This window comes from Coregonus lavaretus, assembly GCF_964263955.1.
Source record: "Coregonus lavaretus genome assembly, chromosome: 34".
NCBI classification, from domain to species: domain Eukaryota; kingdom Metazoa; phylum Chordata; class Actinopteri; order Salmoniformes; family Salmonidae; genus Coregonus; species Coregonus lavaretus.
In genome coordinates this window covers 11,868,353-11,895,684 of record NC_140021.1, presented here as the reverse complement: position 1 = coordinate 11,895,684, position 27,332 = coordinate 11,868,353, and the positions used below count along the sequence as shown (strand labels likewise).

At 44.2% G+C, this 27,332-nt stretch overlaps 2 protein-coding genes across 2 annotated transcripts in view; both read right to left on the bottom strand.

Moving 5' to 3' along the window:
* Window positions 1–633: 633 nt before the first annotated feature.
* On the bottom strand, window positions 634–1,807 carry ccl20b (chemokine (C-C motif) ligand 20b). Its single transcript, XM_084151888.1, has 4 exons — window positions 1,648–1,807; window positions 1,436–1,538; window positions 1,161–1,238; window positions 634–1,049 (listed from the first exon to the last, which is right to left on the bottom strand). The coding sequence occupies exons 1-4, from the start codon at window positions 1,724–1,726 to the stop codon at window positions 1,007–1,009; spliced, it is 303 nt and encodes a 100-aa protein (XP_084008014.1). The 5' UTR covers window positions 1,727–1,807; the 3' UTR covers window positions 634–1,006.
* Window positions 1,808–7,722: 5,915 nt separating this feature from the next.
* Window positions 7,723–27,332, bottom strand: part of map3k15 (mitogen-activated protein kinase kinase kinase 15) — a gene marked incomplete at both ends in the record, with an annotated part of 406,077 nt that continues 386,467 nt past the window's right edge. Inside the window, 26 exons of the mRNA XM_084151764.1 lie at window positions 7,723–7,813; window positions 8,087–8,163; window positions 9,907–10,013; window positions 10,093–10,205; window positions 10,562–10,808; window positions 10,919–11,024; window positions 13,966–14,151; window positions 14,342–14,398; window positions 14,726–14,843; window positions 15,369–15,546; window positions 17,943–18,144; window positions 18,403–18,560; window positions 20,197–20,302; window positions 20,504–20,630; window positions 20,707–20,838; window positions 21,306–21,439; window positions 21,637–21,724; window positions 21,835–21,930; window positions 22,043–22,092; window positions 22,211–22,318; window positions 22,426–22,576; window positions 22,853–23,012; window positions 23,323–23,435; window positions 23,578–23,748; window positions 24,976–25,251; window positions 25,953–26,146. Coding sequence (XP_084007890.1) covers window positions 7,723–7,813; window positions 8,087–8,163; window positions 9,907–10,013; window positions 10,093–10,205; window positions 10,562–10,808; window positions 10,919–11,024; window positions 13,966–14,151; window positions 14,342–14,398; window positions 14,726–14,843; window positions 15,369–15,546; window positions 17,943–18,144; window positions 18,403–18,560; window positions 20,197–20,302; window positions 20,504–20,630; window positions 20,707–20,838; window positions 21,306–21,439; window positions 21,637–21,724; window positions 21,835–21,930; window positions 22,043–22,092; window positions 22,211–22,318; window positions 22,426–22,576; window positions 22,853–23,012; window positions 23,323–23,435; window positions 23,578–23,748; window positions 24,976–25,251; window positions 25,953–26,146 — 3,546 coding nt within the window. The remainder of the gene's footprint in view (window positions 7,814–8,086; window positions 8,164–9,906; window positions 10,014–10,092; window positions 10,206–10,561; window positions 10,809–10,918; window positions 11,025–13,965; window positions 14,152–14,341; window positions 14,399–14,725; window positions 14,844–15,368; window positions 15,547–17,942; window positions 18,145–18,402; window positions 18,561–20,196; window positions 20,303–20,503; window positions 20,631–20,706; window positions 20,839–21,305; window positions 21,440–21,636; window positions 21,725–21,834; window positions 21,931–22,042; window positions 22,093–22,210; window positions 22,319–22,425; window positions 22,577–22,852; window positions 23,013–23,322; window positions 23,436–23,577; window positions 23,749–24,975; window positions 25,252–25,952; window positions 26,147–27,332) is intronic.

Below are 27,332 nucleotides of genomic sequence, written 5' to 3'. Positions count from 1 at the left end.
CCGCCCCTGGCTAATAATACATCGTTTTTGATCACTTTCAACATATTTACTTACTTGAATAGGTTCTTCCACTGCCTCCGTTTTCTGGATCCTTAGAAAAACTAAATAATGGGCAATCTTCCCGAAGTTTCCGGTGGTAGCAAAACACATCCATCCATGTGGACGATTGGAGGACTTTTAACAGACTGAGTTTGGTCTTTCAACATGGCGCTTGGTGCGGTTGCTAGATGATTTGTGATGCAACTGCAAGCCCTCTATAGTGACTGCTGTGGACAGGATGTGAAAACAAAAATAAGCATACCATTGATAGGCCCATTCACGTGTATGAATGTGTGAATGCGTGTGTGTTTGGTATCCCTTCCTACACTCTTTCATTTTTTGTGTGGATGATGATGGAATTTTTTGTTTTGGATGTCACGTACTGGTAGCCTACACATACAATAAGAGTAGAACACACCGTTTTTAAATACATATTTTATTATCTATTTCATAGCTCTGAGCTTACAGTAAGTACACTTGAGTAAAACTCATACAGAGATTTGGACACTTTGGAAATACAAAGTAAAAAAGGTTTTCTCTGGCTCCAATTGGAGAGAGGATATGAAACATCAACAAAAAAATATTTTGTGGTACTCTGTGTGAAATCTATGTTTTAATGTTTCTACATGCATATCATAAATACTACACTTGCTGTTTATAAAACAGACCAACAACGATGATAAATACAGTTATTATACACAAACTGAGATTAAACTCAAACTACCTCAGAATCACAGATATTATGAAAAATTATCACTTACAATAAATGATTTGTATGAATACAGACTTCTCAGGTTAAAAACCTCTTAACCTTCACAAATCTCTCTGTATATTGAGATATATTGCTGTTTGTCTCAGTAAAGATATAATAGCATATCAATAATATATTAAATGGTGTTCTATAATGAAAGATAGAGCTGTACATCTCTCCAGAGAAAATCCCAGCCTTCTCCACGTCATCATGTGTTCAGACACTTTTCTTCAGTTGGGATTTTTTCTCCTGACGCTTGCTATGAACAGAACACACACACAAACACAAAGAGTTAAACAAACATACACACAACTTTTTCAACGCCTACATGCGCACACACGCGCACACACACACACACAAGTGTACTCACCGCAGACAGCGTAGTGCCCTCTTGGTCCAGTCTTGAGAGGGGTCGGCACACACAAACTTATTCCTTCGATTGTGGAAGCTGCACAACACAGTGCAATGTCAACACACATTACACACACACAGTGAGTGAATGTCAATTGTCTTTCCTCGGATCATCTCTCCTCGCCTCCAAATGCATTGGATAAGGAGAAGATAAGAGGAATCAAGGAAATACAATTGATATTCAGCCACTATTCTACACACAATGTGCTAGGCTGTGATTGGAGGATAACTCACATGACAGCGTTGAGGTCACATGAGGAAGTCATGTCCTGGAAGGTGTAGCCTTTCAGCCATCGGCAGTGCAACGGACGCTGAGTGTACTTCAGACAACAGTCCGCTACACACATACAAGTTTTTTTTTGTGTGTCAGCAAGAGACATTGCGTGCATGTATTTGTACTAAGGTTAATGTACATATATAGTGTGTGTGTGTGCGTTAGCACTCACCTGATTGTGTGGTGGGAATGAGGGTGATGATGAGGAGAGAGAACAGCAAAGCCAGGATAAACACTCTACAGCATAGCATCCTGATCTTCAGATGGGTCCCACAGAGACACAGAGAAAGGGAGTGAGAGAGGGAGTGTTTTTCAATAGAGGAGTTGAGAGAGAGTGTGTTTCTGACTGGGAGTTGGAGCTCCTTAAGTAGGGCGCTGGCTGTAGTTTCCCAACTGGTGAAAACAATGTCATGGAAAGTATTGGCAGGTGGGGGGAGCTGTGGGTGTGCAAGGGGGGTTATTAGGTTGTTGAGGGACTGTTGGTATGCTCTTTGTGTATGTGCGTGCTCTGCCAGGGAAAGTGAATTTTATTCTCCACTTCCTCTTTGGCTGCAGGTTAATGATATTGTTTTCTTCCACTGAAAAATAATACTGGAATGTAAGCAGAGTGTGGGAGTAGAGTGGCACAATCTTAACTGAGGCGTGTGCAAACAGTTCAATGAATGGGAGTTGATGTAATGGCTATTCTGCCCAGCGTCATAATGACATCATCTTCTGGTAGTATAGTGGTGTTCTGGTTGAGAAGACATCATATCACCTGATTACAACCAGGTTACTTTCTAGACCAGGGCTGCCCAATTCTGGTCTTGGAGGGCCGAAACACTTCTGGTTTTTGTTTCTACCTGGTAGTTAATTTCACTCACCTGGTGTCCCAGGTCTGAATTAGTCCCTTATTAGAAGGAGAGGATGAAAACCAGAAGTGTTTCGGCCCTCCAGGATCAGGATTGGGCAGCCCTGTTCTACCCATCCAATTAGACGTCAGTTAAGACTGAAGAGTAAGCTTCTGACAGAGGTTGGGGGTATGTTCATCCGGTTTGGGTTTGATCAGTTTAACCTCTAAAAGCCTAGGGTGGGTACTAAGCTAACATTTAATTGTTTTAAGATGGTCATGCCATGGATCATGTGGTCCTCTGTAGCTCAGCTGGTAGACCACGGCGCTTGTAACGCCAAGGTAGTGGGTTCGATCCCCGGGACCACCCATACACAAAAATGTATGCACGCATGACTGTAAGTCGCTTTGGATAAAAGCGTCTGCTAAATGGCATATTATTATATTATTATCATTTAGCTATTTGATTGTGAATTTTAGTACCCCTTTAGGTATAAAACAATATACAGTATATATTTAATTTGGCCTACTACTATATCCCATAGAAACGCATTGAATAACGCATTCATAAATGGCAAAAAAGACAGTCAAAAAATCAATCATAAGGTTTTGAAGTGTCTGTCCTATATCTAGGAGATATAAGAAAGCTCAGGAAATATATATATATATATTTTTACACATATTTGACATATATTTAACCACTTATTTTTATCAGCACAAAACTACCTCCATACTTCCATTCGTTTGTATGGCTTACCTTCATATGAGTCCCTTGAAACTTGTGGAGGCCAAACCGTTCGGATGCTACAGACGTTTTGTGAGAAGACCGATTTTCGGGATGTCTCACGGTCTGACAAACACTGCTGTAGCTCGGCCACCTTCCACCGCAAATGCGGAAGGCAGCCATAGTCGGACGCGGTGGATTGAGACGCAGCCCATGCAAAAAGCTTGATACAATATATACAAAAGTATGTGGACACCCCTTCAAATTAGTGGATTCGGCTATTTCAGCCACACCCGTTGCTGACAGGTTTATAAAATCGAGCACACAGCCATGCAATCTCCACAGACAAACATTGGCACTAGAATGGCCTTACTGAAGAGTTCAGTGACTTTCAATGTGGCACCGTCATAGGATAACTCCTTTCCCACAAGTCAGTTCGTCACATTTCTGCCCTGCTAGAGCTGCCATGGTCAACTGTAAGTGCTGTTATTGTGAAGTGGAAACGTCTAGGAGCAACAGTGGCTCAACCGCGAAGTGGTAGGCCACACAAGCTCACAGAATGGGACCACCGAGTGCTGAAGCACGTAGCGCGTGAAAATCGTTTGTCCTCAGTTGCAACACTCAATACTGAATTCCAAACTGCCTCTGGAAGCAACGTCAGCACAAGAACTGTTCGTCTGGGAGCTTCATGAAAGGGATTTCCATGGCCGAGCAGCTGCACACAAGCCTAAGATCACCATGCGCAATGCCAAGGGTTGGCTGGAGTGGTGTAAAGCTCGCCGCCATTGGACTCTGGAGCAGTGGAAACGCGTTCTATGGAGTGATGAATCAAGCTTCACCATCTCAACCACCGACGTCCAAATCTGGGTTTGGCGGATGCCAGGAGAACGCTACCTGCCCCAATGCATAGTGCCAACTGTAAAGTTTGGTGGAGGGGGAATAATGGTTTGGGTCTGTTTTTCATGGTTCGGGCTTGGCCCGTTAGTTCCAATGAAGGGAAATCTTAACGCTACAGCATACAATGACATTCTAGACGATTCTGTGCTTCCAACTTCATGGCAACAGTTTGGGGAAGGCCCTTACCTGTTTCAGCATGACAATGACCCAGTGCCCAAAGCGAGGTCCATACAGAAATGGTTTGTCGAGATCGGTGTGGAAGAACTTGACTGGCCTGCACAGAGCCCTGACCTCAACCCCATTGAACACCTTTGGGATGAATTGGAACGCCGACTGCCAGCCAGGCCTAATCGCCCAACATAAGTGCCTGACCTCACGAATGCTCTTGTGGCTGAATGGAAGCAAGTCCCCGCAGCAATGTTCCAACATCTAGTGGAAAGCCTTCCCAGAAGAGTGGAGGCTGTTATAGCAGCAAAGGGGGGACCAACTTCATATTCATGTCCATGATTTTGGAATGAGATGTTCGACGCGCAGGTGCCCACATACTTTTGGTCATGTAGTGTATGTCTAGCTTAAATATACTGATTTTGCTGGTGATTTTTTTATTATGTTACTTGCACCGGTGCATCAATGGACTTTTAAGGATTAATGTCATGTTCAGTTTCATGTCATGGGGTCAGGTGACAGTGGCTGATTTAACATGCTGCTAGACGTGTTTATAGCCTACAACGTATTCTTGTATCATTCCTCCTCCACACAGTGTGTGTGTGTGTGAATTAGTAGTTTGAACACTGGTTCTGCAACGTGACGCAATCTTACCTGTGTAGGTGGACTCACCTGAACTCTTACCTGTGTAGGCGTGATTAAGAGTGAATGCACAATCCAAACAGTGTAGGGAACGTTCTGGTTGGCCAACATTGGAAACTTTAGACAGAGGACCTGCATTTCCTTGTACAGGCTATAAAAGCTGAGCTATCTAGGAATAACTGTCAGTCAGCAGCATTCTGCTGTCAGCGTCAGACTGCTGTCTCTATTCTCAACAGATATGGTGACACTTAATGATGACCTTCATAGGCCTTTATTCTTATTATAGGCGAGTGGAGATTCTCCTTACATACAGTACCAGTCAAAAGTTTGGACACACCTACTCATTCAAGGGTTTTTCTTTATTTTTACTATTTTAGAATTATAGTGAAGACATCAACACTATGAAATAACACATATGGAATCATGCAGTAACCAAAAAAGTGTTAAACATATCTAAATATATATTTTTATTTTAGATTCTTCAAATAGAGTGTGCAAGAGTGTGCAAAGCTGTCATCAAGGCAAAGGGTGGCTATTTGGTTACTACATGATTCCATATGTGTTATTTCATAGTTTTGATATCTTCACTATTATTCTACAATGTAAAAAATTGTAAAAATAAAGAAAAACCCTTGAATGAGTAGATGTGTCCAAACTTTTGACTGGTAGTGTATATGTTTTAGATTTATTCCAGATAGATCAGAAAAAGAGAGGGTGAGAGGTTAGGAGGAGACAAAGTGTGAGTGGTGGACTCAGGGATTGAACCACAGTCTCCAGTGGGGAATCATACTAATGTATAGAGCCAGAAGTGTTACCCAGTAAACCACAGCTCTACACCATAAGTCCTTTATAAGGCCTAGACACATTGCGACCACACGCACACACGCACGCGCACACACACACACACACACACTCGTACATTAACCCAAACACCTAACCCTAACCCTAAACCTAACCCTAGCACCTAACCCTAACCCTAATTCTAACCCTACCACTAATTCTAACCTAGCATTTGACCTTGTGGGGACCAACAAAATGTCCCCAGTTGGTCACATTTTTTGTTAGTTTACTATTCTTGTGGGCACTTCTGGTCCCCACAAGAATAGTTAAACACGCGCACACACACACACACGCACACACACACACACACACACACACACACACACACACACACACACACACACACACACACACACACAAACACACACAATGGATGATAATCACCCAAGGTCAGAGCAGAGCGTAATCAGATCCAGAGAGAGATAGTTGATCAATGATCATCAGCAGCAGGAAGAGATTGTATCAGTGTTATCAGAGGCATTCTTACAACATCACGATATTCTATAAAAAACCACAGAGTTCTAGGGCTAAAAATAGTAACACAAATAAGGACTGTGTGGCTTTTTATAACTCTGGACACACAGGGATGTAATGCAGGGGAAGCACCTTTATTCACCTTTTTGTTTAGTGAATAGCATTCATGCACGTACTACACCAAATCAGCATTAGCTTTACTTACCGCCTGTCATCTGGACTGGTGTTCAGCGTTTACCGACATTTTCTACCACTACGCCCTGCTACTGACATCATACCAACACCATCAACCAGATCTCTGATCTTCACCCTATATCTGTCTGCATTTTATAGATCTGAACTTACTTGATCTATTTTGTGAACTGTGTGTTATCTCTGTTAATGAGTGCAGCTGAACTCAGGGTTATACTGTAGATGTGTGTTAACAGAGTGTGGGGTATGTTTTCCACAGGAGTTTCCCTTTCCGAGTGCGTGTGTTTGCTCTTCAGAACTCTAGTCAATGTTTATCTCAGGGTTAATCTCTCGTTAACCCTCAGAACAAAAACGTACCAGAAAGTATTCATGGTTACCACATAGTTTCTTAATATTATGCAAGTACAGGCTTATTTTGGGTTATGATGGGGTAAGTAAGGCAGCTCATGCAGGATTTAGGCTATACGTTATTATCATCAAGAATCAATGAGTATATATAATTTATTGAAATGACCATAGAACAGCTGTAAATCTTGCATATTGCACCTTTATAGTAACACATTGAAATCACATTAATACATCTGATACATGAACACACCTGCACTAAAACATGAATAGCCACACACCTGTGCTAACTACAAACACAGTTCTACACTATAGACCACCTCACTATACAGAATTAGAAAGACCAAGAAAATAAACACTACATTATAGACTGGTTGTCTGGTTGTGTGTGTGTAACTAAATGCCCACTGCCTCTCTTGGCTAGGGCCACAAACTTCCTGGTACAATACAGGACCAATGAGCAGGCAGAATTTGGCATGGGACAAAACCTAAGAAGCACGTGTGGTGTACATAACACACACACACACACACACACACACACACACACACACACACACACACACACACACACACACACACACACACACACACACACACACACACACACACACACACACACACACACACACACACACACACACACACACACACACACACACACACACACTCAATCACACACTCAATCTCACACACACACAACAGTCTGGTCTGTGTGTGTGTATGTATGCATAGAAATAGAATGGGTTTAGAACCTCTAACCCTGGCAATTTTACTGGTAATTTAAAGGGTACACTCGGAATGGCTGCCTGGTATTGTGATGCAATAATTTCCATGGTAATATAGAATGTTCATTCAAATGATGCTAACTGATATGGCTCATGGAATGTATTTTTTTGTAATGTCAGTTGAGTTGATTCAACAAATCACAGCACAGATTGATGGGTACACTTCCTGCTTTCACTTCCTGCTTTGCTCCTATGGGTACACTTGCAATGGCCGTCTGCCCACCCATTATGCCATAATTGACTTGAATATGGCCAAAGCTTGAATATGGACGCCCATTCTATTCATTCTGTTTCTGTGTGTGTGTGTGTGTGTGTGTGTGTGCGTGTTAAGGCAGTCATAGTTAATGTATCCCATCATCCGTCATCTTTGGGGTCATCCCTTGTCAGCCTCTCTCGCTCTCTGTGCCTCTGGATACCCCGCCAGATACGACACAGCACCCCACCCCTTCACACACACACACACACACACACACACACACACACACACACACACACACACACACACACACACACACACACACACACACACACACACACACACACACACACACACAACACACACACACACACACACACACACACACACACACACACACACACACACACACACACACACGGAGAGAGAGAGAGAAAAACAAAAATACAGTATTACTTAAAGTGTGTTGCCACAGGTCCTACTATGTGATGATACATACACACACACAAACACAGTAGTTACCGTAGGCGTAGGTAGCGTAGGTCCTCCTTAGTGACATCATTAAGGACATCGCTCAGCGTGTACTCCTCCATTACAAACTGAGACAGAAAAATCAACTACATAGAACCATACTATAACCAGTATACAACCATACCAGAGGAGGCTGGTGGGAGGAGCTATAGGAGGACGGGTTCATTGTAATGGCTGGAATGGCAAAATGAAACAGAGTCAAAGATGTGGTTTCCATACGTTTGATGTATGTAATACCATTCACTTTTCTTTCTTTCTGCTTGCATTTTGTCTTTATATTTATATTGATGTGTGTATTTTCTGTAATGAATTTAATTCAGGGCTCATCTGTAAAAGAGACCTTGGTCTCAGTATGACTCCTTGATAAAATAAAGGTTAAATAAAATGTATTCCATTCCAGCCATTACAATGAGCCCATCCTCCTATAGCTCCTCTCACCAGCCTCCTCTAAACCATACTACAACTCAACTACATAACTGATATATAAACATACAAGATATGGGGGGGGGCGTTGACAGTAGACAGGGGTAGACAGGGGTCCTCCTCCAGAATTAGTTTTTACATTTATAAAACACATTTCCTGCAATTCTACACAGTATGACCTGACTTATTATCCCTCTCTTGATGGTTATTTCGAGGGGTATACAGTTTAGAGGGGTATTTTGAAAACACAGTACAAGTGGAGTTTTTTTTTGTTGCAGTTTTATAATGCTGTTTTCACATTTTGTCATGAGTCTGAGAGAAAATGTTGCAGTTTTAAAGCTAAATTCCTGCAATTCTATAAATTTTGCCATGGGGCAGAGAGGAAAATGTGCTGTTTTATAGCTCATCTCATGCTATTCTTAACTTTTACCATGAGGATGAGAGAACATTTTGCAGTTTTAAAGCTAATTTCCTGATACTCTACACGTTTTGCCATGAAGGTGATCGAAAATGTTGCAGTTTTAAAGTAACTGTCCAGTGAAAATCTCACTTTTAAAAGTTATTATTCTGTTAACTCATCCTATACTGGTATTTGTGGCCAAAGCATAAATTGGAGAAAAAAACACTTCAAAAACCCCACCTCAAAAACCCCCACCTCAAACAGACATTTAAAAAGTTATTTCTATTTCCTCATAGAGGATGATGCCATCCTCCTGAGGAGGATGAGCTGGCCAATCAGCAGTCTACTGGCATTAATATTGTTATTGACCGGTATAGGCCAACACCATTCTATTGTTGGGGCATGCCCACACCATTCCAACACAGAAAATATGTTTTTTAACATACTTAATTGCATTTTTTTGTGAAGGAAAACAATTTCACTCATTTTGTAATTAATTATAGGTCATATTTCATAGAAATCTGGAAACATTGGACAGTTACTTTAAAGATCTACTTTGTGCAAAAATGCAAAGATAGCATATTTAAACTGTATAACTGATAAATGCACCATCATACCAGGTAATTTAATGCCTATGGATGAATTAGATATTTGGCTACAGAAGTGCCCTTCCTTACCGATCTCTACAGCTTCCGTTCAAAAACATATCCTGTGAAATGATGTCAACACATACTGGAGGAGTTACTAGTTAGTTTTTCGTGCTCAAATTTGACTGTTAAAGGTAATTTCCTGCAATTCTACACATTTTGCCATTGCTTATGACGTGTTCATATGCTATCTGGAGGGCCCCCAACCCATTTTTTTATTTTAAATAAATTATTGGGGGGGAATGGACCTGTTATGAATATTGGCGGGGACATGTCCCCTCATCCCCCGTGGCAATTTCCCTCATGGACCCACAACACAAACACAATGTAGATGGACCAACCTTGTCTATGGTGTCTGCATCCGCACTCTGGTCTTTCAGCCAATCAGTGAGCTGCTTATCGGGCACCTGGTCAACTGGGACTTGGAAGATAGAGGGAGGAGGAACGTCTGAAAAATAAAAAGAGAGTTGGAGAGAGAGATAGGAGGAGAGAGAAATTACCAGGGATACCAGTGTGTGTGTGTGTACCTGGGGGTCTGTGTCTGACCCTGACCAGCTCCAGGTCATGTTGTCTCTGCTGTAGTGTTGTCTTCAGGACCTGCTGGTACTCTCTCTCCCTGTGCAGCAGTTCCTCCAACAACCTGCAGGGGGCAGAACAGGACAGCCATTCCACATATTTATTATATTACACTACATTACTGAGGCTCGAGGCCCTACAAGGCCACTTCATTCATCATCTGCTACTCATCAAGCCCTCTTATCTAGAAGCACTTAGGTTCATTTATTTTAAGTAGGTAAGACAACCCTTTATCAACATCAAATCGAAACCTTCTTCAAAAATAGCCTTTAGCAAGTCCGTCAGCCTCTCTTTGTTGGTATGTGTGTATGTGTATACACTATACAGTATTTATCTGTGTGTGTGTATGTGTGTGTGATACAACTGATTCTGTTTGGCTTCCAGGACTCAGTGAGAACACACACACAAACACACACACACCGGTTGGTCTCCTGTTTGAGCCGTCCCAGCTGGGCTCCGAGAGGCTGTGAGCGCTGAGGCGGAGGAGGGGAGGAGAGGGCGGAGCTGAGCGTGCTGACTGCTGAGGTCACCACGGGGTTGGGGGTCACAGCAGGGTCGTCTGGAGGCGTGACCAATACAGGGCCAAACTCTGCCTCCTCTTCCTCTTCCTCCTCCTCCTTATCTGGTCCCTCGCTCTCCGAGGCCGGGCCGAAGTGGGTCTGGAGCTCTACAGGGAGGGTTAAAGGTCAGGGGTGAAGGGTTAGGTTGCTACAATTCATCAAGTTTTTTTCTCCAGCAACTATTTTTATTGAGCGCTTTAGCAGTGACCCCACACACCTGGTATGAGGATGGTGACTGCAGCCTGTACTGCTCGTCTGATGATGTTGTCCATAGCAAACATCCAGTGAGGTTTAATATGATGGTTCCTCAAGACCTTGTTCACCTTGAACACACACACACACACACACACACACACACACACACACACACACACACACACACACACAAACGCACAGTGAGCTTCAAAAGTATTGGGACAGTGACACATTTTTGTTGTTTTGGCTCTGTACTCCAGCCCTTTGGATTTGACTATGGGGTTAAAGTGCAGACTGTCAGCTTTCATTTGAAGGTATTTTCATTCGAATCGGGGAAACCGTTTAGAAATGATACCACTTTAGTCCCCCCTTACAGTGCTGTGAAAAAGTATTTGCCCCCTTTCTGATTTTCTTTATTTAGCATATTTTTGTACTGAATGTTATCAGATCTTCAACCAAAACCTAAAATTAGATCAAGGGAACCTGAGTTTACATATAACAACAAAAATGTATAATTATTTTATTTATTTAATTAACAAAGGTATGCAACACCCAATTCCCCTGTGTAAAAAAGTTATTGCCCCCTTACACTCAATAACTGGTTGTGCCACCTTTAGCTGCAATGACTGCAACCAAATGCTTCCTGTAGTTGTTGATAAGTCTCATAATAATGGGACCCATTCTGTCCAAAAAGTTGACTCAAGTTTGCCAAAAAGCACCTGGAAACACCTGGATGATCATCAAGACTCTTGGAAGAATGTTCTATGGACAGATGAGTAAAAAGTATAACTTTTTGGACGACATGGGTCCCATTATGCCTGGCGAAAACCAAACACTGCATTCCACAGTAAGATCTTTATACCAACGGTCAAGGATGGTTGTGGTAGTGTAAAAGAGCAGTTCATGCTTGAAAACCCACAAATGTCGCTGAGTTTTCTGGGCCAAAATCCCTCCACAGCAATGTGAGAGACTGAACAACAACTACAGGAAGCATTTGGTTGCAGTCATTGCAGGTAAAGGTGGCACAACCAGTTATTGAGTGTAAGGGGGCAATTACTTTTTTCACACAGGGGAATTGGGTGTTGCATAAATGTGTTAATTAAATAAATAAATAAAAATTCCCTTTATCTATTAGGTTTTGTTTGAAGATCTGATAACATTCAGAATAAAAAAAAATAGAAAAATAGAGAAAATCAGAAAGGGGCAAATACTTTTTCACAGCACTGTATATGTGTATTAAAGTACAGCGATTACATCAAGCTTGTGCCTCTACAAACTTGTTGGATGTATTTGCTGTTAGTTTTGGTTGTGTTTCAGATTATTTTGTGCCCAATAAAAATTGTAAATAATGTATTGTGTCATTTTGGAGTCACTTTTATTGTAAACAATAATATAATGTTTTTTAAACACTTCTACATTAATGTGGATGCTACCATTATTCAGAGTAGTCCTGCGTACACTGCATTCGGAAAGTATTCAGACCCTTTGACTTTTTCCACATTTTGTTACTTTACAGCGTTATTCTAAAATGGATTAAATAAAATAAAAATCTCATCAATCTACACACAATACCCCATAATGACAATGCGAAAACAGGTTTTTAGAAATGTTTGCAAATGTATTAAAAATAAAATACAGAAATACCTTATTTACATATGTATTCAGACCCTTTGCTATGAGACTCGAAATTGAGCTTAGGTGCATCCTGTTTCTATTGATCATCCTTGAGATGTTTCTACAACTTCATTGGAGTCCACCTGTGGTAAATTCAATTGATTGGACATGATTTGGAAAGGCACACACCTGTCTATATAATGTCCCATAGTTGACAGTGCATGTCAGAGCAAAAACCAAGCCATGAGGTCGCAGGAATTGTCCGTAGAGCTCCGAGCAGGAGATCTGGGGAAGGGTACCAAAAAACAAGATTCTCTGGCCTGATGAAACCAAGATTTAACTCTTTGGCCTGAATGCCAAGCATCACGTCTAGAGGAAGCCTGGCACCATCCCTACGGTGAAGCATGGTAATAATAATAATATGCCATTTAGCAGACGCTTTTATCCAAAGCGACTTACAGTCATGTGCGCATACATTATTTTAACGTATGGGTGGTCCCGGGGATCGAACCCACTACCCTGGCGTTACAAGCGCCATGCTCTATCAATTGAGCTACAGAGGACCACGGTGGCAGCATCACGGTGGCAGCATCATGGTGGTTGCAGCATCATGCTGTGGGGATGTTTTTTCAGCGGTAGGGACTGGGAGACTAGTCAGGATCGAGGGAAAGATGAATGGAGCAAAGTACAGAGAGATCCTTGATTAAAACCTGCTCCAGAGCACTCAGGACCTCAGACTGAGGCGAAGGTTCATCTTCCAACAGGACAACGACCGCAGGAGTGGCTTCGGGAAAATCCTCTGAATGTCCTTGAGTGGCCCAGCCAGAGCCCGGACTTGAACCCGATCAAACATCTCTGGAGAGATCTGAAAATAGCTGTGCAGCAACGCTCCCCATCCAACCTTACAGAGCTTGAGAGGATCTGCAGAGAAGAATGAGAGAAACTCCCCAAATACAGGTGTGCCAAGCTTGTAGCATCATACCCAAGACTCTAGGCTGTTATTACTGCCAAAGGTGCTTCAACAAAGTACTTAGTAAAGGGTCTGAATACTTTTGTAAATGTGATATTTCCGTTTTTTATTTGTAATAAATGTGCAAACATTTCTAAAAAATGGTTTTTGCTTTGTCATTATGGGGTATTGTGTGTAGATTGATGAGGGAAAAAAAACAATTTATTCCATTTTAGAATAAGGCTGTAACATAATGTAATATAATATAATATGCCATTTAGCAGACGCTTTTATCCAAAGCGACTTACAGTCATGTGTGCATACATTTTTACGTATGGGTGGTCCCAGGGATCGAATCCACTACCCTGGCGTTACAAGCGCCATGCTCTACCAATTGAGCTACAGAGGACATTATATATTATAACATAACAAAAGGTTGAAAAAGTAAAGGGGTCTGAATACTTTCCGAATGCACTGTATGTGTGTGCGCATGTGTGTGTTCTCACTGAGTCCTGGAAGCCAAAAAGAACAAGTTGTATCTGGTTAATGGATGTGGAGTCGAAGTCTAGGTCCAGTTTGAGTTTGGAGATGGTTGTTGCCATGACGCGTCGCTCCGGGGAGTGGATGAAATCTCTCAAGATACAGATTATCTGTTTAATGTGGTCCACAGAGAGCTGCAGCTCCTCACTACCCTACACACACACACACGCACACGCGCATACACACACACGCGTGCATACACACACACGCACATACACACACACACGCACACAGAGGGAGAGAGAAGCAGAAGATTATGGCAATATCTGGTTGCTCTTTCTTTAATCAATGTACAATTGTATTTATTTTCTCTCTCTCTCTCACATACACACACACACACACCTGTATGTGGTTCTCCAGGAGGTTGGAGATGACTTTGTCCTGGTCCTCATTTAGGACCTTGTAGAGGAGAGAGATGTTAAGGAATTGTAGAGGAGAGAGATGTTAATTAATTGTAGTGGAGAGAGATGTTAATGCATTGTAGAGGAGAGAGATGTTAATGAATTGTAGAGGAGAGAGATGTTAATGAATTGTAGAGGAGAGAGATGTTAATTAATTGTGGAGGAGAGAGATGTTAATGAATTGTAGAGGAGAGAGATGTTAATTAATTGTAGAGAGAGATGTTAATGCATTGTAGAGGAGAGAGATGTTAATATTCTTTGAATATTTTATTATAGACACACACACCAACACCCCCCCCCCACACACACACACACACACACACACCTTATAGAGGATGGCTCTCCTCTCGCTGTCCTTTTTGAGCAGGAAGAGCCCTCCATCTCTGTCTTCTAGAGACGCAGGAGAGCTACGGTCCTCCGACACCGACCCCTCATCCGGTACACTGACCAATACAATGACATTCATATATAATAATGACATGCTATCTTACTGTTGGACAATGTGTGTTGGTATTTGTCACATCTTCGTAAGCAACAGACTAACAGTGAAATACTTACAACAATTCTGAGAGAAAAAATAAGATTTAAAAAAAGAAAAAGAATAAGACTTGGAATAATGAGAAACGATAACGTGGCTGTATATATGGTGTGCAGGGGTACGAGGTAATTGAAGTGTGTGTGTGTTGGTATTGGTGTGTGTGTGTAACCCCGGTGTGACTTCAGTTGTGTTTACACATACAAAGGTTTCCTGGCTGCATGGCACACTGAGTGTGTGTGTGTTCTGGAGGTTGTAAAAGTCACCACAAGGCATTAGACGGATGCTGTAAAAGGCATTAGAGCAGGATCAGATAACGACCACCTGCCACACACACACACACACACACACACACACACACACACACACACACACACACACACACATTAGAAACTCACATCTCTACACCTGAAGTGTATGTGTTTATGTGTACCTTAGGTAGTTGTTGCTAGGTGGTTTGAGCAGGTTTTCTGACCCTGATCGTTTGTTCTTCTGAAAGAAGACGTCCTGTTTGGAGTCGCAGTCTGGACTCACTGAGCCAGGCTCGCTGCTGCTGCTCCCGGTGGCCTCACACTGTAACTGCACCGGCAGCGACACACTACGGATGTAGTCTGGCCAATACACACAAACACACACACCCATAGTGTAAGAGAACCCCCTTAATCAAGATAACTGGTTGGCTAGCTTTTTTAGTTAACTAGCTACTTATATTGTTTAGCTATCAGCTAGCTTTAGCTATTTAGCCTTACTGACTCAGGGCATATTCCCATGTCAACAGTTGAGATAGAGACATATATCAGACTTCTTGGCAACGATAAGGACATAATAGCAGGTATTTTCAAGTCTTTCCAAGCCGACAAATTTGTATACCATACCAACACTATCACACCGGGTTTAACTACTCAGGTGTGATATTGTTGGGCTGTAACAAAAATGTGCTGACGGGACCCTGCTTTAGCAGAAACAGATAGAATAATACGCTGATAACAAACACTCACAGATACATGTAGACATCACCACAGACATATAGTCAAACATGCTATACACACACACTGAACAAAAATATAAATGCAACATGCAACAATGTCAAAGATTTTACAGTTCATATAAGGAAACAGTCAATTTAAATGAATTCATTAGGCCCTAATCTATGGATTTTACATGACTGGGAATACAGATATGCATCTTTTGGTCACAGATACTTAAAATACAAAGGTAGTGGTGTGGATCAGAAAACCAGTCAGTATCTGGTGTGACCACCATTTGCCTCATGCAGCGCGACACATCTTCTTCGCATAGAGTTGATCAGGCTGTTGATTGTGGCCTGTGGAATGTTGTCCCACTCCTCTTCAATGGCTGTGCAATGTTGCTGGATATTGGTGGGAACTGGAACACGCTGTCGTTCGTACATGTCGATCCAGAGCATCCCAAACATGCTCAATGGGTGACATGTCTGGTGAGTATGCAGGCAATGGAAGAGCTGGGACATTTTCAGCTTCCAAGAATTGGGTACAGATCCTTGCGACATGGGATCGTATATTATCTTGATGAAAAATGTGGTGATGGCAGCGGATGAATGGTGCGACAATGGGCCTCAGGACCTCATCACGGTATCTCTGTGCATTCAAATTGCCATCATTAAAAGGCAATTGTGTTTGTTGTCCGTAGCGTATGCCTGCCCATACCATAACCCCACCACCACCATGGGACACTCTGTTCACAACGTTGACATCAGCAAACCGCTTGCCCACACAACGCCATACACGCTGTATGACATCTGCTCGGTACAGTTGAAGCCAGGATTAATCCGTGAAGAGCACACTTCTTCAGCATTCCAGTGGCCATCGAAGGTGAGAATTTGCCCATTGAAGTCAGTTACGAAGCCGAACTGCAGTCAGGTCAAGACCCTGGTGAGGACAACGAGCACGCAGATGAGCTTCCCTGAGACGGTTTCTGACAGTTTTTGTAGAAATTATTTTGTCGTGCAAACCCACAGTTTCATCAGCTGTCCGACTGGCTGGTCTCAGACGATCCCGCATGTGAAGAAGCCGGATGTGGAGGTCCTGGGCAGGCGTGGTTACACGTGGTCTGCGGTTGTGAGGCCAGTTGGATGTATTGCCAAATTCTCTAAAACGGCATTGGAGGCGGCTTATGGTAGAGAAATGAAGATTCAATTATCTGGCAACAGCTCTGGTGGACATACCTGCAATCAGCATGCCAATTGCACACTCCCTCAAAAGTTGAGACATCTGTAGCATTGTGTTGTGTTACAAAACTGCACATTTAGAGTGGCCTTTTATTTTCACCTGTGCAATGATAATGCTGTTTAATCAGCTTCTTGATATGCCACACCTGTCACGTGGATGGATTATCTTAGCAAAAGAGAAATGCTCACTGACAGGGATGTAAAGAAATGTGTGCAAAAATGTGAGATAAATAAGCTTTTTGTGCGTATGGAAAATCTCTGGGATCTTTTATTTCAGCTTATGAAACATGGGACCAACACTTTACATGTTGCATTTATATTTTTGTTCAGTATATATAGAAACAGCCACAATGTTAACAGGGAACAAACCTTGCCACACTGGCAAAAAGATCCCAGGAGTAGACAGGAGAGAAAGAGACAGTTAACCGTTAACACAACCTCCATCACATCACCATATGTCTGCCAGTGTGTGTGTGTGTGTGTGTGTGTGTGTCTGTGTGTATGTATGTATGTGTGTGAGTGTTATGATTTGTATGAGGTGCAGCATTTCAGTGACGTCATGAAAACAATCTGAGTGGATTAAACGGTTAAATCACCCATTAATTTATTAGCAAACACACACACACACACACCCCACAGACACACACACACCCCAGACACACACACACACACACACACACACACACACACACACACACACACACACACACACACACACACACACACACACACACACACACACACACACACACACACACACACACACACACACACACACACACACACACCACAGACACACACAATGCTGAACAGCCCTACCTGATGGCTTGAAGGCGATCTTGCTCTTCTTTCCCTTGACATTGTGTCGTACGAAGATATCTTTGAGCAGGTCTGTGGCTGTAGCCCTCTTATTGGGGTCAGGCTCAAAACAACGCAGGATAAATGACTTGGCCTCCAACGACAACGACTCTGGGATCTCTGGGTGGATCTTAAACATCCCCACCTACACACGCACACACACACGCATACACACACACACGCAAACAAACACTGAGCTGAATGTAAAGTGTAACAGGTGGTTTGATGAATCACGCTCACTTGATGCCTTCACTTCAGGCTTTAGCTCAGCTGGCTAACAAAGTCTTATAACATGCAGGAGACACAGGTTTGAACCAGTCACATAATGAGTCTTGGAGCACATCAAAACGAACACACACACACACACACATACACACACACAAACACACACCCACACACGCACCTTAAACATGGCAGCCTGAGGCTCTCCCAGCTCGTGGAAGGGGGGTTTCCCAGTGGCCATCTCTATGATGGTGCAGCCCAACGACCAGATGTCAGCTGGAGCCCCGTAACCCCGAGGACCCTTGTCTATGATCTCTGGAGCCATGTACTGCAGGGTACCTAGATAGGACACAACACACAAACACATTCATAGCAACATTTCATGTTGATAACAAACTCATGTGTAGGGAGAGAGAGGGAGAGAGGTGTTGGTCAGGAAGGGTGAGAGAGCGAGAGAGAGAGAGAGAGAGGTGTTGGTCAGGAAGGGTGAGAGAGAGAGGGAGAGATGTGTTGATCAGGAAGGGTGAGAGAGAGAGAGGGAAAGAGGTGTTGGTCAGGAAGGGTGAGAGAGAAGAGGGAGAGAGGTGTTGGTCAGGAAGGGTGAGAGAGAGAGAGAGAGAGCGAGAGAGAGAGAGAGAGAGAGAGAGAGAGAGAGGGGGGGGGAGGTGTTGGTCAGGAAGGGTGAGAGAGAGAGAGAGAGAGAGAGAGAGAGAGAGAGAGGTGTTGGTCAGGAAGGGTGTGAGAGAAAGAGGGAGAGAGGTGTTGATCAGGAAGGGTGAGAGTGAAAGAGGGAGAGAGAGAGAGAGAGAGAGATAGAGGGAGAGAGGTGTTGGTCAGGAAGGGTGAGAGAGAACGAGGGAGAGATGTGTTGATCAGGAAGGGTGAGAGAAAAAGAGGGAGAGAGGTGTTGGTCAGGAAGGGTGAGAGAGAAAGAGGGAGAGAGGTGTTGATCAGAAAGGGTGAGAGAGAAAGAGGGAGAGAGGTGTTGATCATGAAGGGTGAGAGAAAAAGAGGGAGAGAGGTGTTGGTCAGGAAGGGTGAGAGAGAAAGAGGGAGAGATGTGTTGGTCAGGAAGGGTGAGAGAAAAAGAGGGAGAGAGGTGTTGGTCAGGAAGGGTGAGAGAGAAAGAGGGAGAGAGGTGTTGGTCAGGAAGGGTGAGAGAGAAAGAGGGAGAGAGGTGTTGGTCAGGAAGAGTGAGAGAGAAAGAGGGAGAGATGTGTTGGTCAGGAAGGGTGAGAGAAAGAGGGAGAGATGTGTTGGTCAGGAAGGGTGAGAGAGAAAGATGGAGAGAGGTGTTAGTCAGGAAGGGTGAGAGAAAAAGAGGGAGAGAGGTGTTGGTCAGGAAGGGTGAGAGAAAAAGAGGGAGAGAGGTTGGTCAGGAAGGGTGAGAGAGAAAGAGGGAAGTAAAGGACAAATAATTAGGGATAGATAAAGACAATGAAAGAGAAACACACTCGTGGTCCCTAACCCCCTCTGGCTAATTAACAAACATCTCTCTCTGTGTGTGTGTGCATGCGTGTGTGTGCGTGCGTGTGTGTGCGTGCGTGTGTCTAGGACAGATAATCTGTATCCTGAGAGATTTCTTCCACTCCCCATAGCGACGCGTCATGGCAACAACTATCTCCAAACTAAAACTTGGATGTGTGTGTGTTGTTTGTTCGCGGGAATGTGAGATCGAGCGAGTGAGGAGCAGCCAGCTGTCGATGTGTGTACGAGTGTGTTTCTATAGAGGCTGATAGTGGCTCTTGACATTTCGAGGGTCATTTGACATTTTGAGATCCAGGTAAGACTAGACGGCCGTGGACTGAATGTTGGATGTTAGATACTTTCAAGTTATTTCAACTGATAACTTTTAAGATATTTGCAGTTTAAAAGAAACAGTTTATTTGTAAGAAATATTCAACAACAGTTCAGAAAATATACCAGTTTGCAGAGGAGTTGCCACAGAAAACAATATTGTGTGTGTGAGTCATACCAGTGAAGGTCTCGGTGCAGGGGTTGACCCCCGCAAGCCTTTTAGACGTCCCGAAGTCTGATATCTTCAGAACTCCACTGTAGGTATTAACTAATACATTATCCCCCTGAGAGAGAGAGGGAGAGAGAGAGAGAGAGAGAGAGAGCGAGAGAGAGAGAGAGAGAGAGAGAGAGAGAGAGAGAGAGAGAGAGAGAGAATCATGTATTGTTTACAGAAGTTGTGCTGTATATTCTAACTGAGGCTATGATGGAGATACAGTACCTTGGTCTGGGTGTACCTTGATGTGGTGATGTGTTGCTAAGGTTACCTTGATGTCACGGTGTACTATCTGGTTCTCGTGGAGATAGCGGAGTCCCTCCAGGATCTGTCGTGTGTAGAAGATGATGGTTGCCTCCTTCAATGGACCCCACTTTGACCGCAGCAACGCTGACAGACTGCCTGTTACACACACATACACACTTAAAATCTGCCTGCACATACAGGTTAGGTCACACACACACACACATACACACACCTCCAGGGACTTGCTCCATGAAGATCTTGATGTATCCGTCCTCTGAGACTGAGCCCAGGTACTGAACAATGTTCCTGTGCTTCAGGTACTTATGGAGCGCTATCTCCTCATGAAGGGGTTGGGAGTACCTAACACACACAGAGGAGAGGGTTACATACATGTACACACACACAGACGCACACACACACACCAACTAGCTCTCACAGTCTCACGTCAGAATTAGATCTTCATCCATGTTTCTCAAACGTCAAATGTGGAAGTTGTTGCAAACATCAAATTGTTTATGGTTAAGTTTAGGCATTAAGTCTGAAATCTTAAGGTTAGCCATTAACTGTGAATGGTTAAGGTAAGGGTTAAGGTTTGGGATAGTGCTGGATTGGAACTTACAACCTTTGTAGTCAGAGGCAGATGCTTACACCCATCTCCTATCCCTGTCCACAACACCCTAGCAAAACCGAAAACAACTTGAGGGTAACAGCGCTCACTGTTGCCTCTAGTGGCCGGTTTCTACGTCATCTCCCGACGTCCTCAGACATGGATGGACGTCGAATACTGACTTGTATCATGGGTGACCTGACTGCACACACCCACTGACCTGCTGTCTCTCTCTGGTATCTCTTTAATGGCGATGCGGACCTGGTTGCTCATGTCTCTCCCAGCGTACACCACTCCATAGGTCCCCCGGCCCAGTACCACACGGTCCGCCTTCTCGTTAATGTCATACTCATACTGCAACACACACGCACTCACACACGTGCGCAAACACACACACGTGCGCAAACACACACACAAAAACACACACACCTATTTATATGCACGCACTCGTACTGAACCATAGAGTGAGGTAAACACAGATCCTTGTGGAACACATATTCCACACACACACACACACACACACATAAATGCCGGATATAACAAACACTGACCTCCAGTGTATCTCCGTCTCCGTCTCCCTCCAGCTCCACTGCATTTCCTGTTCCATCAGAAATCATCTCCTTCACCATGGAACAGAACCTACACACAGACCAGAGACAGTGTCAACACAACAGACTTAGAAACAAGACGTGCCTGAGCTGAATGTATGATGTCTGTCAGAGAGAATGGGACTGGAGTGTGATTCTGACCGGCCACACTGATCTTCAGTAGAGAAGTAGATCTGGAAGTCGTCTGAGTTGTCGTGAACATACAGGAAACAACAGCGCTCGTCAAACTTAGAGATACTGAGGAGAGAGGAATGGGGAGACAGGAAGGGGAGGGTTGTTTTTAAAGCATGCCACATACAAACACTAATGTTAACATGAGCAAGAACATGAAAACCATAAACACACATACCTGATGCCTTTGATGGATGTTGCAGTGAAGTTCCACTCATGGATCCCTTTCTAGAGATGGACAGAGAGGTCAGAGGTCGAGGTCGGTTAACACACAGGATAGAGCAGGAGGGTAGAGGAGGATCAGGAGAGGAGGAGATGGAGAGAGTAGGAGGAGAGGAGTTCTGACCGTTTCAGCAGGGGAGACGTGCCAGATGGACACGTTCTTCTCCTCCGCCTCGCTGTTGATGGAAACATATGAGGGCTGGTAGACCTTAGTAGGCTCTAGGATCAACACCTACACACACACAGTGAGAGACAAGGTGTGTGTATGAGTATGTGTATGTGTGTGTGTGTGTGTGTGTGTGCATGCGTGCGTGCACATGTGTGTTTGTGTGTGTGTACCGGAAAGCGCAGTCCGTTGCTTTTTCCTCTAGTGGCCTCTACAATGATGTCCATCCAGAAGTTGAGCCTCTCTCTCTGGGGAGAGTGTTCTACTGTTGTCTTCTTAAATCTCTGGATCAACTGCAGGTTCTGAACCACAGACCGCAAGTACCTAGGAGAGAGAGAGAGAGAGAGAGAGAGAGAGAGAGAGAGAGAGAGATGTTAATGAATAGAGAGAGATGTTAATGAATTGAATAAATTGACCTTCTTTTTTAAAACTATTTTACTATGAACACACAACTAACACACACCCACACCTTGTAGAGGATGGCTCTCCACTCGCTGTCCTTTTTCAGCAGTAAAATAAATAGAAGGATGGAGAGGGAGGGAGGAAAACAAAGAGGGAGAGAAAGAGAGGTAGAGGGACGGAGTGTGTGTATGTGTTTACCAGATGGGAGGTTTGAGTTTGAAGAGTTTCTCTGCGGCCTGCGTAGCTTTAGGGATGTCATTTGCCAACATGCTAACGGTAAAGAACTGACCAACATCCCAGTAGTTATTCATCTTCTCTAACGAGCCCTTACGACCCAGGAGACTGTTTAACCTTACACCTGGGAGGGGGAGAGAGCGAGAGGTTAGAAGAAGAGAGAGCAAGAGTGAGTTTTTATTATCTATTTCACTTGCTTTGGCAATGTAAACATATGTTTCCCAATAAAGCCCCTTGAATTGAATTGAATTGAGAGAGCGAGAGAGAGAGAGAGTGAGAGAGAGAGGGAGCGAGAGAGAGAGAGAGCGAAAGAAACAAAGAGAGATGGAGAGAGAGAGAGAGACTAAACAACAGGGAAGTGAGTATTGATCCCTGGAGAACCCCAATGGTGTAGGGAAGGTGCAGAATTTAAGGGTGTACTGTAGAGTTCTTACCTATCTTCCTCAGCTCGATGGAACTCTCAAACTGTTGTCCAGCAACAATGAGCAGAATAGCCAGATTGATACCAGAGTAGAGAGTTGGCTGGAGCTCAAAACCTTTCCTGTACCTAGAGAGAGAAAGACAAAGGGGGGAGAGAAAGAGGAATTTTCTTTTGACAATTTATAGCCTACTCCCTTCTGTCTGCTCGCTCGGGCCCCTGGGCTTCAGTCCTGGTAAACTTGTGGGTGCGTTGTGTGTGTGTGTCTCACCACTGGATGGCGTTGTCCCTGTTCTTGGTGTCTTTACAGTCAGAGTCGAGGAAGATGTCTTTGTAGATCCTTCCACACAGACAGAACATGTCTGGAGCTGGGTGGTCACATGACTGTAACACCTGTAACATCACACCAAGAGCCTGCTCTCTGTCCCCCGGGCTGTTCCTCCTATACACACAAGAGTTCAGTCTATGGTTAAAAACAAGAAAGTTAGCACACACTGCAGCCCACGAGGACCACCCCTGTTTACTAATCCAATCTTCAAGGGGAATGGAAACATTTTACAAGCTAAGTCAAATAAAACAATCTATACAAACCCCACATATATGATCTGGGTGTTTGTCATATAAACATTTTCCACTTTGAACATTTAGATTTTTGAACCCTTTTGAATGCTAATTTGGGACTGGGCACCACCATTAAAATGTCCATGGTAACGAGCAGCTCTCACGTCCCAATATGAAGCTAAATATGTATTTGCATTGAAGCCTTGATGTCCATTGTGCAACATAGCTAAGCCTTGTTAAACTTCAAAGTAAACAATAGTCACTTTTATTATTGCTGTAGGCTATAGCTACTGTAGGCTATGTAGACATAGGCCTTTAATTAGCTCTTGCCTGTGAATGGCGGGCTCCATATCTAGTGAGCTTCTTTAGCCTATCTACCTTCACTGTTCTCCTGTGCAATAATGCACCTCCGCTTGCCTCTCCGCTGGCCTTTCAGCTATTCCTAAACTCTTGTTGAGTTCCAGGAAAAACTAGGCTAGAACTTGTTGGTTGCTTATTTTTTTACAGTTCGAGGACAGAAGCAAACTAGCTCTTGCTTGCTGAATGTAAAATACAGCTAGGCCAAAATGTTTGAAAGGAGAGAGAGCACAATGCTGTGATCACATTTGCTGGTGAGGATGAATTGACATATTGTTGCACTGACAGGACACACCAGACAGGCAGAGATCAGTAGGCCTACTGTGAAAAACAAGATCCCCAAAGTATGAAATGACCTGCAAACCACTTGAGCAACGAGCATTACAGGCCATCATAAATCAATATTCCAAATTGTTTCTGTCCAGTCAGTGATGTATTAATATGAACAACAAACGCTTGCTGATTTACAGTTACAGTTATTAGGCGGTCTAGAACCTATTGCTTTGGTTCCCCTTTCAGGCTCCCCAGCCGTGTGTGTGTGCGTGTTTGTAAAAAATGACAATAATGATAATAATGACGTTAATCATGAAACATTCTGGAGCAGCCATACACAATATTACAGATCTACTTATCTACAGGGAGGTCCAGACACTGCAAGGTGTGCGTGTGTGTGTCTGTGCGTGCGCTCGTGTGTGCATGTGTGTGTGTGTGTGTGTGTGTGTGTGTGCGTGCGTGCTTGCGTGCGTGTTACCTGTTGAGAGCGAAAGCGTAGTGGAACTGTATCATGGGCTGTGTGGCCAGGTCACAGGTAGGCAGCATCTCCAGAGTCTGGACCAGTTTCACCATGGCATCATAGTCCTGTATGTCTCTGTATGAGAACAGCAGGTTCATGACGATGTCCTGTGTTAGGACCTCTGTGTTGTCGATGCGCAGTTTGATACGAGACAGCTCCTTGGCTAGCTCCTCCCCCTGGTACTTATCACGGGCTTTCCTGATGTCATTCAGCAGAGTGTCCTTAAACGAGGCACTACAAAGAGAGAGGGGGGAGAGAGAGAGAGAGAGAGAGAGAGAGAGAGAGAGAGAGAGAGAGAGAGAGAGAGAGAGAGAGAGAGAGAGAGAGAGAGAGAGAGAGAGAGAGAGGGAGCGAGAGAAAGAAGGGGAGAGAGACTTGATTTCTGTAACGCTCCCACTCCTGCTACCAGTCGGATGTTGCCCCACCCACCTCTGGCCCTTCTCCTGCCCTGCCTCCAGTGCTGCTCCTGTCCTCCCCAGCCCTGTGACTCTTCTACCCCAGCCCTGTGACTCTTCTACCCCAGCCCTGAGACTCTTCTACCCCAGGCCTGAGACTATTCTACCCCAGGCCTGAGACTATTCTACCCCAGCCCTGAGACTCTTCTACCCCAGCCCTGAGACTCTTCTACCCCAGACCTGTGACTATTCTACCCCAGCCCTGTGACTCTTCTACCCCAGCCCTGAGACTATTCTACCCCAGCCCTGAGACTCTTCTACCCCAGCCCTGAGACTCTTCTACCCCAGCCCTGAGACTCTTCTACCCCAGCCCTGAGACTATTCTACCCCAGCCCTGAGACCAGCGTGGTTCTCTCTTGGACTTGCACTCTTGTTCTTATGTTACATTTCCAGTTCAACTTGAGTCAGAAGCACTTCCTTCCAGAGCCGTCGTGTTTAATAGTGTGTGTGTGTGCTTGCATGTCTGTCTGTGTGTGTTACCAGGAGGTGACGTGGATGTCCTTGAGCAGTGAGGTGAAGCGGTCGGTGAGTGGCAGACAGAGAGGACTCAGCAGGCTGTCCCAGCTGGGCTGCATGTATTCACTGGCCCTCCTCTGGGCATCGCTCTCACAACACATATACTCATGGTTAGGAGTCAGCACATAGGGGATGAAGTAGTAGTTACCACTGGACGCCTGGAGACAGAGAGAGAGAGAGAGAGAGAGAGAGAGAGAGAGAGAGAGAGAGAGAGAGAGAGAGGAGGAGCATAGGGAGAGATAGAAAGATAGAGAGATAGAGAGATAGAGAGATAGAAAGATAGAGAGATAGAAAGGGGAAGAAAGGGGGTCAGTAGATTTGGAGGTCTATTTTTTTACTTAACCTTTACTTAACCAGGTTAGTCTTGTTGAAATGAATATCAGTTTTTCAAGAGAGGTTGATTTGGTCGTCAGCTGTTAGCACTCTGGAAAGCAGGTCATATCCCATGATTCCACAGTGATGGCAGTAACACGGTCGCACTCCGCCACATCGTCACCCTAAAGGGTGAAGTTCAGATGCTATGTGTGTATTGGGGGTCTGGTAGCTCTTTGGATGGGAGTCAGAGCCTGTGCTTTTTATAGGGATCGTTCACAAATGACACATTTAATCGGCTCTTCAACCGAACGCTGCTTGCACCCGCCCACCCGACTAGAATCACTACTCTCGACGGGTCTGACCTAGAGTATGTGGACAACTACAAATATCTAAGTGTCTGGTTAGACTGTAAACTCTCCTTCCAGACTCACATTAAGAATCTCCAATCCAAAGTTAAATCTAGAATCGGTTTCCTATTTCGCAACAAAGCCTCCTTCACTCATGCTGCCAAACATGCCCTCGTAAAACTGACTATCCTACCGATCCTTGACTTCGGCGATGTCATTTACAAAATAGCCTCCAACACTCTACTCAGCAAATTGGATGTAGTCTATCACAGTGCCATCCGTTTTGTCTCCAAAGCCCCATATACTACCCACCACTGTGACCTGTATGCTCTTGTTGGCTGGTCCTCACTACATATTCGTCGCCAAACCCACTGGCTCCAGGCCATCTATAAATCACTGCTAGGCAAATCCCCGCCTTATCTTAGCTCATTGGTCACCATAGCAACACCCACCCGTAGTATGCGCTCCAGCAGGTATATCTCACTGGTCATCCCCAAAGCCAACACCTCTTTGGCCGCCATTCCTTCCAGTTCTCTGCTGCCAATGACTGGAACAAATTGCAAAAATCTCTGAAGCTGGAGACACATATCTCCCTCACTAACTTTAAGCATCAGTTGTCAGAGCACCTTACCGATCACTGCACCTGTACACAGCCCATCTGAAATTAGCCCGCCCAACTACC

What these genes read in the sequence shown, in the direction of transcription:
- ccl20b (XM_084151888.1), bottom strand. Translation starts at nt 1,726, where the DNA reads ATGCTATGCTGTAGAGTGTTTATCCTGGCTTTGCTGTTCTCTCTCCTC. An exon ending in TGTGACCTCAACGCTGTCAT is followed by an intron (nt 1,239 to 1,435) that starts GTGAGTTATCCT and finishes TGTGTTGTGCAG; the next exon opens with CTTCCACAATCGAAGGAATA. An exon ending in AGGGCACTACGCTGTCTGCG is followed by an intron (nt 1,050 to 1,160) that starts GTGAGTACACTT and finishes TTCTGTTCATAG; the next exon opens with CAAGCGTCAGGAGAAAAAAT.